At 33.1% G+C, this 12585-nt stretch overlaps 1 protein-coding gene across 1 annotated transcript in view; it reads right to left on the bottom strand.

Moving 5' to 3' along the window:
* The window catches only part of LOC149213380 (uncharacterized), a 50930-nt gene extending 42965 nt beyond the window's left edge, over positions 1–7965 (bottom strand). Inside the window, exon 1 of the mRNA XM_089391991.1 lies at positions 4862–7965. Within this exon, the coding sequence (XP_089248117.1) occupies positions 4862–5526 (665 nt within the window). The 5' untranslated portion in view covers positions 5527–7965. The remainder of the gene's footprint in view (positions 1–4861) is intronic.
* Positions 7966–12585: the final 4620 nt, after the last annotated feature.

Below are 12585 nucleotides of genomic sequence, written 5' to 3'. Positions count from 1 at the left end.
AAGGATTACCGATGCAATTCTTCCTAAGGTTTTATGAGTTCATTGAACATGATTTATTCAACAAGAACCATTGGAAAATTCTTGGAAAAGATAAGGAAACTTTCAACAAATTATTCATAGCCATGATTCTCAAGATTGATAATTTGACTAGATTTGAAAATTTGAACCAATATCACCTTGCAATTATATCTATAAAATCATATCAAAGGTTATCATTGGAAGTTTGAAAGATTATCACTAGAAGGTTGAAAGGGATCATGTCTTGCAAATATTTATTGAATAATTTAAATTTTGGAAGTGAGAAAAATTCATGAGGTAGTGAGGCTTGCACAAGAAACATTACATTCTATTAAGGAAATTTAAAAGATTTTTTGGTAAAGGTGGATTTATCCAAAGTTTATGATAGGGTGAGCTAGTTCTAAATAATGTTAATCCTTATTCATATGGGTTCTTATCTTTTTTCATTACTTGGGTAATGACTTCTATCAGTTATTTATCTTTTGGTATCCTTATAAGCAGTGCAACATCTCGTACTTAAGCCCAAAAATAGGGCTTAGATGGGGATTCCCATTATCCTCCATCCTTTTATTTATAGTTTCAGAAGATATAAGAAAATTGCTAAAGGAGGCTAGTGGGAATGGGCGGCTTTGAAACAATAAATGTTGAGAACTCCTATTTTGTCACCCACATGCTCTTTAGTGATTATATCTTTATATTTTATGAAGGTTCTAGAATAATGGTTGAGATGCTCAAAGAAAACATTTCCCTTGTTCACATGGCTACAGGCATGAAGATAAACTCAATAAAGATCAAAGATAATCTTTTGGGGTATCTCTAATAGGGACAAAACTTTATCAACCAATTGTTTCCCTTCAATTTCATTGAAATATATTTTGGTTAGAAATATTTAAGGCTTCAACCAAAAGACAATATGTATAAAGAGGGAATATTAACGGTTAATAACAAAGGTAAAGAAAAAACTAAATACTTGGTGTAATCAGTGGCTATTTAAAGGGGGTTAACTAGTTTTGGTGAAAGTATTGTTATAAGCGATTCCAAATTACTAGATGTCATTTGGATGGATACATAAAATACTATTGGCAAGGATCATGTTATTTACATCACATGTTTATTTGGTTATGAATGCATAAGAAAATGAAATTGTTCTAGTTTCTTGGGAAAAACTACCAATACCAAAGGCTTAATCAGGTTGAGTGTTAAATAATATTTGTCTTCTTTAATGCACTAGTTGCTAAGAATGTATGAAAACTAATTCAAGTTTTTGGTTATGAGTTCAAGTCATTAAAGACAAGTAAATGGCTCTAGATATATTGGAGAAATGAGTAAGAAATCATGTTAAGAGAAATCTAAAACACCTCAATTATATGGAAAGTGATCATTAATTTTTTTTCACCTGTTAGGAATTTATTGGTGTGGAGTGTGGGAAACAAAGACAAGGTCCAAAATGTGCTAGACCCAAGGATAAGAAGTGAAGCCTTCCTTAGGTTACCTTGACATTTTATTTATGATCTAAGAGATGGGAAATTTTATACGCTCAAGCATATTGCTAGATGGGATAGGATAACTACATGGAAACAACATTATTTATCTTAGAGGAAGATCAATCTAAGGGAGGATGACATAGTTATTTGAAAACGTACAGTAAACTCTTAAGAGCATGTTATACTAGAATAAGTGATGATGAGGATGGGATTATTTAGTCTTTAAATCCAACTAGGGACTCTATGTGAGGCATTAGATATAAGGATTTAGATACTTAGGGGAGTTAGAGTCTCTAGGTTTGCTCATGAAAACAAGTTTGAAATTTTAAGTGCCTAGTAAAATCTAAAATATGAATAATAAAGCTTTAATCTTAGATATTTTGTAGAGAAAAATTTTGTGGGATCTAGATATTGTTTTCCTTGCAAACAAGATGAAGAACCTATTTCTATCTTTCTAAATTACAAAGCGAGTTTGGAGTGATGAAGAATGATTGATAAGATTGAAAAATGCTTGGAAATGAACATTATAGAAAATATTTTCAAAAGTTGGTGCACTAATACGGAAACCAAAATCTACAGATCTCTCCTTTTAACAATTTCTTGGGGTGTATGGTTTGTTGGGAACTTAAAATTGATCGAAGATAGGGGTACTTTTCCTATGAAATGTGTTTTCCAATGCTTAAATATATTATCTACAGTTCCTCAAATTTAGGAAAAACAAAAAGTAATACAACCAACTCAAGAAGCAATTAACACATGGTTTCCATGGGCATTCTTTGTTGATGCTTCTTAGGGAACCCCTTCTATGGGTGGGAAAAGATTAATCCTTCATTTTTATACATCCCATAGTATATTTTTCAAAGCTAAAGTTGGAAAAGAATCAAATAACTTTTATGAATTAAAGGCACTCAAATTGGTTATGATGTTAGCCGATGAAAATGGAGTAACACATATTCAAATATTTGAGGATTCATGCCTTCAAATTTAGTTTATGAAACAAGAGTCAAACCTAAGATATTTCATGGTCAAATCTTTATTTCTTGATGTTATTCCTTTATATTCCACCTTCACTCATACTTCTTGTGAACACATCTATAAGGATATAAGTAAGACCATAGATGGTTTATAAAAAAAAGGGTTAGAGTTGGATAAGGGGCTTGGAAAGTATTCAAGAATTATCAAGGACAAATTATGAATATTTACACAATCCATAAATATAAATTTTACTTACACAACATTTTCTAAGTTAAATTTCGTATATATCTCGTGGATAGTGAATTAAACAAATAGGAAATGGTCATTGATACATTTTTAATGATTAAAAAAGAGATGTAATTTCTAAAAGAAATGAGAGGAACCAATTTATTGTTTGGGAAGTAAGAGAGTATTGTTATCATATATCAAGGTTCTACTCATTCATATATAAAAGGGATAGTTACAAATATTATATGCTACATGCATTATAATGCAAAAAAGGGATAGTTACAAATATTATATGCTACATGCATTATAATGCAAACGTTAACGTTTTACAACATCTAAGAACATATTCTATTTCTGTAAATATATTTACATGGATTTTTTCATTGGAAAAACATGTTATATATATATATATATATGATTTAGTAGTGGTGGTAACGTAAAGATAAATTTAACTTTTTTTTAACCCATCATTGTTAAATGGATTATAGGATATTTTTCCTAGTTTGTAAAGAGGTTTGAGTTTGTCTGTTAGTGTAAATCCCTTTTGCACTGCATTTATCATGCATTGAGAGGGATAAAAATCCTTCAGGCACCCACATTTCCCTAATATTTTTCAATCTAAACAAATTTTTCACTTAAAGGGACTTGATCCTTCTCCACACATGATAGATCTAGAGTTCAAATGAGATGAATTACTTCTTTACATGGATGTCAATGTATAGAATAGCTAGAAGTTTTCCCCAAATTTGTAGGAAAGGCCACTTTGGGAATTACAATATATATATATTAAAAAGTACAAAAAAGTAGTCTACACTATAATGTATCTAGATAATGATACATATAAGGTATGACCCTAGAGTGGATGGTTTATTGATATATACAATATTTCAATTTGTAACTTGCTTGAATGTACCACTTATAAATGTTCATAATCCATTCATGATTCATAAACACACTACTAGAATGTTCTACCTCCTCGTAATGTTTGGAATCTAGTATTTATTCCATTCAAAATGTAGGAAATTCCTAAACCCTTTTGCATCCTAGCAGTGCCTCAAATTCGAGTATAAAAAATTAACTTTAATCAAATTTTGAGGTCAATCTTGGACAACTCTACTTCATCATATTTATTTGTTTAACAAGTTACAAGTAACAAAGATCACCCACTAATCTCTATAACTAAACCTAGAAAAAACTTCAAACATGTCAAGTAATAAGCTATTACAATAAGGCTTTTGTAGATCTCACATGAAATTAAAATAGTAAAACCACACAACTGAATTTAAGAAAACATGCCATAGTTTTGACAAAACTACAAGAAATCACGCGCCATAGTTTAGTGGACAAGCATCCATTGGAAAACACTAGATTGTCACATATTCTCACATTTCTTAATACAATGCTAAATGTTGTTTCTCATAATGCATTGCTCACAATACTCCTAGATATGCTTCACTAGCCTCTTGACTCTTCAATCTGTCTCAACCCTCACTCGATTTCCACTACTCTACACAACTTATCCCTCCTCACACGAGACTTGGAGCATTGTTCACTAACACAAGACTCAAAACACTACTCATAATACAACCTGATACCAAATGCCAATCCATGTGTATTCTTCATTATAGGGTGGCTATTTCAAAAATAGGAATTAGGGTTTTTAAATAGTTATATGGTTTTCTCATAAAAGACTTTAGAAATGAACACCAAAACAATGTTTCATGTAAAATAAAAAACTTACACAAACTCCTTATACCAGCAACTCCATCTAAAATGTTCTCAAACTCCCTTTTCATTAACTTCAAAACTGTCTTTGAAAACCCTTCTCAACCACTTACGTTCATTTCATATCCATTCCCATTTTCCCATAAACTCAAATAAAAGAAAACAAGTTTTAAAAATCCATTCCCATAAACTCAAATAAAAGAAAACAAGTTTTAAAAATGATAGAAACTATTCCTTTGCAACTACGTTGAATACTATGTATCACCAACATACTAAAAAAAAGTACAGGTCTGCTTCAGCGTCCTATTAAGATGCTTTCATGGGATTCATCTTTTAATTCTCAATTTATCAAGTAAATAAATGCAAAACTAAATTGATTCTAGGTTCATGTACCTAACTAATCCAAAAAATTTAAGAGTTGGAGTTCTCACCCATTATAGGTTGCCAGTTCGAAACCGCATAACCCTGAAGCGTCAAAACGAGCCTTCCTCCATTCTGTAACTGTCTTTGGATCGTACCGCGGCCTCTCTTGACAACTTTGGGCATCAAATGTTTTCTCTTCTTCCAGCATGCGCAGATCTTCATGGTACAGAACTCCGTTCTTGACTACCGTCCACCGGAACATCCTCAGGACTGGAGCATACATTTCATGGCACTCAAGATCCGAAGGATTGACATCGTAAAAAAGGGGAATAACAGGTATTCCCGATTTCAACATAATCCGAAGCTCATTTAGACAAAAACTGGACTTGGCGTAATTCTTAGAGAAAATTGCAATGTGCACGGAAGCGGTTTCAATGGTGCCAAGTCGCAGTCCATGAGAAATTAGGGTGCGGGAGAGGTGACTGGCAAAGGTTTTTCCTACATCAGGCCGATGATGGTTTACGAAAACAATAGGGTTATCGGGGTTACCAGTTGAGGCCGATGGGGATGTGGATACAAATAGATCGGTAGCATAAGTAGCGTGTGAGGAGAATGCGGAGGTCGATATGGAAGCTATAGCAATGGCCGAGTATAGCTGTCCCACGGTGCACAGAAAAATGAGAATAGATTGAAGATGTATGGGAGACATTGGGAACGGGCACTGAACCTCCATATTTTCTTCGATCTCTTTGTCTGGTTGAAGTCACACAGCCTTTTGCAGTGCTTACTGACTTTCTGCAACTTAGCACTAGTCCTTTGCTACTCTCGATAGGATACTGTGTGTCACATTTTATTTCAGAGCTTAGAAAGCAGAAGCTTGGAGCGCTCGCGCCTAGCCTCTCTCCGGTTGCAGGAAAGGATGGTCCGCGTAACTCATCAAGGACCTCATGAGGAGAGGGAGAAGGAGAGTTTGTGTTCAATCCAAACACGAACATGTTTGGGAGAGGAAAAAATCTAGGAGAACTCGCGCCCAGCATCTCCGATTGCAGGAGTGGTCGGCGTGGCTCCTCAAGGTCGGCTGTCGCGGGAGGAACAAGTTGTGTTCAATCCAAACACTGCAACATTTGTTGCGGGACTGAGAAAAAAACAGACTGCGTTTACCTACTTATCTTTTGGCGGATTGTAATAATTTCAAGAGTAATTTGGTGTTTTTATAATCTACCCGAAATAGTCAGCCTTCCTGGATAATGTGTGCATATGTGAACATGTATTATTGGAATTGTAATCAGCCTTCCTGGATAATGTGTGCATATGTGAACATGTATTATTGGAATTGTAAATGTGTTTATGGTTTGTTTAGTTTGAAGAAATTAAATTGGAAAAATATGATATTCAAAATATTTAAAAATAATTATTTATAATAAAAAATATTATAATTAAAAGGTTATAGTAAAATATATTAAATTTAACATAATTATTTTTATTTTATATTTATTAATTAAATCATTTTATATTTATTAAATTATATAATGGGATAAATCTATCATTAAATAGAATTTTATAGTTATCATTAAATAGAGTTTCATAGTTATGTGAGGGGAGCTTCTTGTATATATCTCAGAAGAAAAATGCAGGAGCCTTTTAATTTTATACCCATTTTTCTCTGAAGTGTTTGAAAGCTCATGTTGTAAAGATTATTTATTTTTAAAAATTATATTATAGAGAAATAAAGAAAATTATACTTAATTGTATTAACGAGTGATTATATAAGGAAATATAAATATTTATTTAATGAGTGGTGAATGAATAAGCAAACTACTTATAAATGGACATCAATATATTTTTTTATGTTCGAGACAAGTATTTATTAAGGGGGTGTGCTTCAGTTATAACTTTTATGTAATGCTTTGTTCCTATTTTATAGGAGTGGTTTCCTTAATTTGGTGTGTGGTTAAGATATTCTCTCAACCAACAAATTGTGCCCAAGATAGTTTCCCTATCTTGAGATAGCACTTCCTATATATATGTAATTTCATATTTGATTAATATAATACAGATTCCTTTATGGAATTTTAGTAGAGTATTTTTGACTTCGTGATCCTCATTAGCCAAAAATAAGCTTCTATCGAGTTTATAATAAGTGTTTACTCCCTTGTGTTTTAATTTGTTGATACACTTATTGTATTATTGGTGGATACAATTAGTGGATGGTTGTACATTCAGTGGATGGTTGTTGCGATTCATGTAGCTACATTCTATTGAAGCAATGATCACTTTTGAGTTGTTAACAATTTCATGATTGTGATCTAATATTCTTGTTACCTGGAGTTGTTGACACATCCAAAACCAATAGTTGTTTAATTGTGTTGCTATAGGGCAACCACTACTAGATGCACTGCAAATGACGTAGGTTACAAATTTTGGTTTGTCCACATATTGAGAGGAAGTGAATTGATTAAGTTTATGAAGGTGAAGAGGTTGGCAATATGTGAAGTTATTTGTTTCAGTTGAAATGCGAAGAGGTCAACAATGTTAAGATAAATTGTGGGAACAAGGAAGAAAAGGAACTTCTTTTGCCTTGAGGCTTTTTGCTCACCTATTGCACGATTAGGAGAGAGTGCAATTGGTTGTTGTATGAGTTAATGAGTATGCTTTGGTCGTTGTGTGTAGTATTGTTGTGTAACAACATAGGAATTTCAAGGGTTAAGAGTGTTGTTCCATAATTTGAGTTTTGTTTTCTGTACCAACACATTTTGAAACAATGAAGGCATTGAATTCTATTCTTAGTTCTTTTGGGCAAGTTGAAAATTTCACTTTGGTTTCCAGTTGTGATTTACTCATTGACCTAGTTTAATACAATAGTAAAACCCAATGGTTGTGGTTGTGCACTCTGTAACAATGCTTGAATGGATTATATTCTTAGTTCGTGTGGGCAAGTTAAAAATTTCTCTCTATTTTTGTGTTGTGATTTAGTCGTTGAACTAGTTTAATGCACTAGTAAAACCCAATGGTTATGGTTGTAACAACTATTGAACTAGTTTAATATAGTAGTCAAATTCAATGGTTGTGGTTGTACATTGTGTAACAACCATTCACCTTCTGTAGTTTGTTTATGTGATTTTTAAACAAACAACTTTTCTAATCAAAGTAGGGGTGAATATAATTTTTTTTAATCTTTATGTGATTTGACAAATCTTAAAAAAAAATATCCACACTTCAATTATATATATTTTTTATATTTTAGAATGCAAACTATAGAAATTTCTTAAAAAATAAAATAAAAAAATTATATAATGTTTATAAAATTTTAGTGATTTTTTCATTGATATATTTGTGTTATATAATTTAGGTGAATAAAATGGAAATTGATAAATCATTTTTTTTTTAAATAATATATGAAAAAGTTACCTATAACTATAATTTAATTCATAAAATTTTATTTAATATAAAACTATGTACATATAACTAAAAAAATATTTTATCTTTTATTTTTTTTACTTTTTCTATTAACATAATTTTAATTCATACTTCTCCTATTAACTGATCAGCCCCATTAACATATTGGTTGATTATTATGTGAATATACTTGTCTCTGGACATAAACCTCCCTTTTTGAAATAAAAAACCCTATATATTCCAGTTTATCTCTTTCACACGGTTTTTAAAAAAATGTCTTTCTAAAACAAATACTTTTCATATAAAAAATTAACTTCAAAAAATAGAAGTAACGAAACTATAGCAAAATATTTTTCTAACATGAAGAAACTCACACCTGAAATGCTCCTACCATAGTAGGTGATTAATAAACTATGTGGACACCATAATCCACCAAAAAAATGCATAAAAACACCCTTGTTATCTTTGACTGCGTTAAAAATACACTCTCCCTTTAAGTTGTATGATTTTTACAAGATATTGTAAATTTGACAAGAAAACTGCTTATGATACAAAGATTGAGAAATTGAGAGAGGGAGCCTTCGAGGTAAAGGTCTTGCCTTTTAAGCAACTTTAGATGACACATCCTGTTTCTGCAACAACGGAGGCATCGGGGGTTTTGTCAGTGGCATATTCAGTGTGTGCCACGTATAGGTATGCTGCGCTATACAGGAAAATATAAAATAAGAAGATGCATGAAAGCATTAAGAATCGCTTCCCCGACTTCTGCTACCTACTCCAGCATTTGGGCGTCTCCAAGTTCATTCGATTCCTGAGTTTCTGCCGTTCCTTATATGCGATCGGCGAGAGGCAATAGTCAATCATAGAGTTCTACACGCCAAGGCGAAGTCTCTTTAATCAACCAAGATGATATCCCTGCCTGCAAATTTGACAAAGACGTTTGTGGTTTGCATTCAATGTATAGCTGTGTCCGATTGCAATTCTTCCTCCCGTCAAGCCGCCTGTGTTTAACTTACTTGGTCGAGTCCCTTTCGTCCAGCTAAGATGATTCCATTTCTGGTCTGTATTCACTCCATATAGCCCCAGCCACCAATGGGTATTAAATGATTCCATTTCTTGTCTGTATTTACTCCAGATACCCCACCGACCAATAAAAATAAGTAGTTTGTTAATGGATATTAAATTAGCGAGGATGTATATATCTTGTTTAGATTTTAACGAGGGAATTATTAAATATATACAGCCTTTACTCACTTAATACACATTAAAAAATCACATATTTGTTACCTAATCGCATTGTACAGGTCTGAATATTTTTTCATTATATAGCCGTGTTCGATTAGAATTCTTTCCCTCAGAGCCACTTGTATTTGACTTACGAGGCGTGCTCTCTTTTTTCCCACCAAGATGATAGTACCCTTTGTTGTTTTGTGGGTTATTTTCAATGTATTGCCGTGTCCCATTACGTTTCTTCCTTCTGCCACCGGTTTTGGAGTTTTTAATTTATTTATTAAATCCAACGTAGATGATTTGGTCGATTTAACACCTTTGACGTTTGTATTCATTGCGTATAAATCCAACCCGAGAACGTCGCATGTCATCAACCAGTCATTATTCAGTGGTTACACGTCACATTACCCACCTCGCAAAGTTTCCTTGATCCAACCGAGATGATTCCTTTTCCCTGGAAGTGGCCAATCCTTTGGAACGACTAAGTCAAGGCAGAAGAGTTTAGAGGCATAATACCAAAATAAGGAAATCCAACGCATGAAGGAAATTTAAAAAAAAGGTATGAAATTGCAAGCGCTGGCTTAGGAGGAGTCTTCACATGGGCATGACCTGATAACATAAATTGAAATTCTTTAACACAAGGGATATGCCATTATAATAATATTTTAAATTCCTTACCATTAAAATTTAAAATTATAGAATTTATATTTATATAAATATAAAAAGAGGAAGTCATGGTTAATGTGGTCATAAAAAAAACATAGGATTGCCGGCATTAAAGAAAAGTTTGGAAGATAAATAAAGTTAAAGAAAGAAAAAAATAAAATAAAAATAAAACATTCACAAAAACGTGAATGAAACATTGGCATTTCTTTTAGTATTTGTTATTTTACTTTTTAAATAAGAATATTTGTAGGAACTACTCTCGCTTTGAAAGAATATAGTTGGTTTAATACCGGTAAGGATTTAAGTGGGATGATATGGAACTTATGAATAAGGATTTTTATACTTTATGAGGGAATTTAAGAAAGAAATACTTAAGGACTTTGTGAAGGGGTAAATAGGGGGAAGGAAATGATATATTTTTTTTAACGAAGAAACTCTATATATGTAATATATCATTATTTCATGCGAGGATAAGGGAGGTTATGTTTACATGTATGAATATTAAATTGTGTTAGAATATATTATTTTACGGAACATAATATATAAGATGTTAAAATTTATGGTTTACACAAGAGAAAATGTGATTGGATCATGATTTATTGGAAGAAAATATTAAGTGGACATAAAGGAGGTTGGGAAGATAATGCATCAAGATATAGGTACTATAAAAGATAATAGGTGTTACCAAACAAAATGAATAAATATTTAGATCGTAAATTGAATGAAGGACCTCCTAAACCAATTTCATGAATGAAACAGTGGGTCTGTGGAAAGAGCTAATTAATGCAATTTAAACAATATTGGAAAGGTGAAATTATGAAAAACGGTGGGAAGGAAGGGCAATGCTAAACAATTTCTAAGTAAATACATCACCCCACAAAGAGTAAATGTTCAAGAGAGATAATACCAAAGGTATTTTCACTCACTATATAAGTTGATTGTGAAGAAGATATATAGTAGTTTTGCAAGTCTAAAAACAAAAAACAAAAAGTATGATAGCGGGGAAAAGAAATCAATTTCTAGGGCACTATAAATCAAAAAAAGGGACAACCAATGATATCACACAAGAACTTTTAGTTATCTCATGTGAGAATTTTGTATGAAAATCCAACAAAGAGAAAGCAACCATGAAAAATCAAGAAAGGACCTCTTCATGGAAGAGGCTATGTAGATAGGTATTAAGAAGATAAGATTAAGGAAAAGTGAAAGACATCAAAGGGATGTATTAAGAATACTTAAGATGGGGAAAGGATTATGTTATTTGACACATCACAATAGTAAGTATCAAAATCCAACAAAGAGAAAGCAACCATAAAAAATCAAGAAAGGACCTCTTCATGGAAGAGGCTATGTAGATAGGTTTTAAGAAGATAGGATTTGGGAAAAGTGAAAGACATCAAAGGGATGTATTAAGAATAATTTTTTTTTTTTTGTAATTTGAGGTGGTACTCCTTTTCTATTACTGTAGGCCAAAACAATACATGATCATGGCAGCCTCAACCCGCCCTTTGGGGAAACCGGGTATTTCGGCCACCTTAAGTCTTTCATTGCCAACCAAAAATAATAAATCCAGATTCTGTTTACCCAAGCTAAATATACTAAGCAGTCCTGAAAAGTTCTATCACTACTTACATGCATAAACCGTTTTTCCTTATCTAAATCTAGGAGAAATTTATCGTTAACTATACTATGAAAGTTCATCAAAATTACTACATATCTTTCCTCATGGTGCTCCTGTTGTGGGCTGTTGTTCTGCTTCTCTGTTGGCGCCTTGATGTCCTTCCTTGATCATTTGTTGAATTTCCTCTAGCTTTTTGCTCTGCATCTCCAAAGTAATCTGCATAATCCTCAGTTCTCTCCTTAAATTTGGAACTTCCTGTGCCAGTTCAGCCATTTCTGTCGTTGTTTGTTCCAGAGCCTTCGCCAGCAGTCTCTTCATTACCCAGTAAATGTGTATAGACTGTTTGTATAGGGTCATTCTTCCCCTGGTATCGCCTGGGTCCGTTAGTAAAAACTCCCAGTCTTCCATTTCAGAATCTGATTGAGCTTGAATAGCCTCCTCTTCCATATATTGTATTATCCTCCTGATTTTTGGGTTGGTGTTGGTATTGTAGGCTCTTTCTGCATGTCGAATTCTCTTTTCAAGAGATCTTCTTGTCTTTTTAGTATATCTACCTGTTCGCCCTCTGCCGCTTCCTCTCTGACTCTGCCCTCTTCCCCTGCCTCCTCTGTTCCTGTACTGTCCGCTTCCTCCTCTATTACCCATCCCTGACATACTGCCTTCGTCTCTGCCTCGCTTTCGTCCTCGGTTCTGTTGTTCCTCGCTTTCAAACTGCTCCTGTTGCTCCTCTAACCTCTGCTTCTTCCTCATACCGCGCGTTTCCCGTCCCTGGTACCCTACTTCCCTATCTATCTCATACATTTCCTCCTCCTCTTCAGTATCGTCCTGTATCTCATATACTTCCTCCATCCTTTCCTTATTCGCCAAACTTTTTCCTTT

This window comes from Pinus tabuliformis, chromosome 1_1, assembly GCF_031772625.1.
Source record: "Pinus tabuliformis cultivar Carrire ecotype Pingquan chromosome 1_1, CPIR1, whole genome shotgun sequence".
Lineage (NCBI taxonomy): Eukaryota > Viridiplantae > Streptophyta > Pinopsida > Pinales > Pinaceae > Pinus > Pinus tabuliformis.
This window is presented reverse-complemented; position numbering and strand designations above follow the sequence as displayed.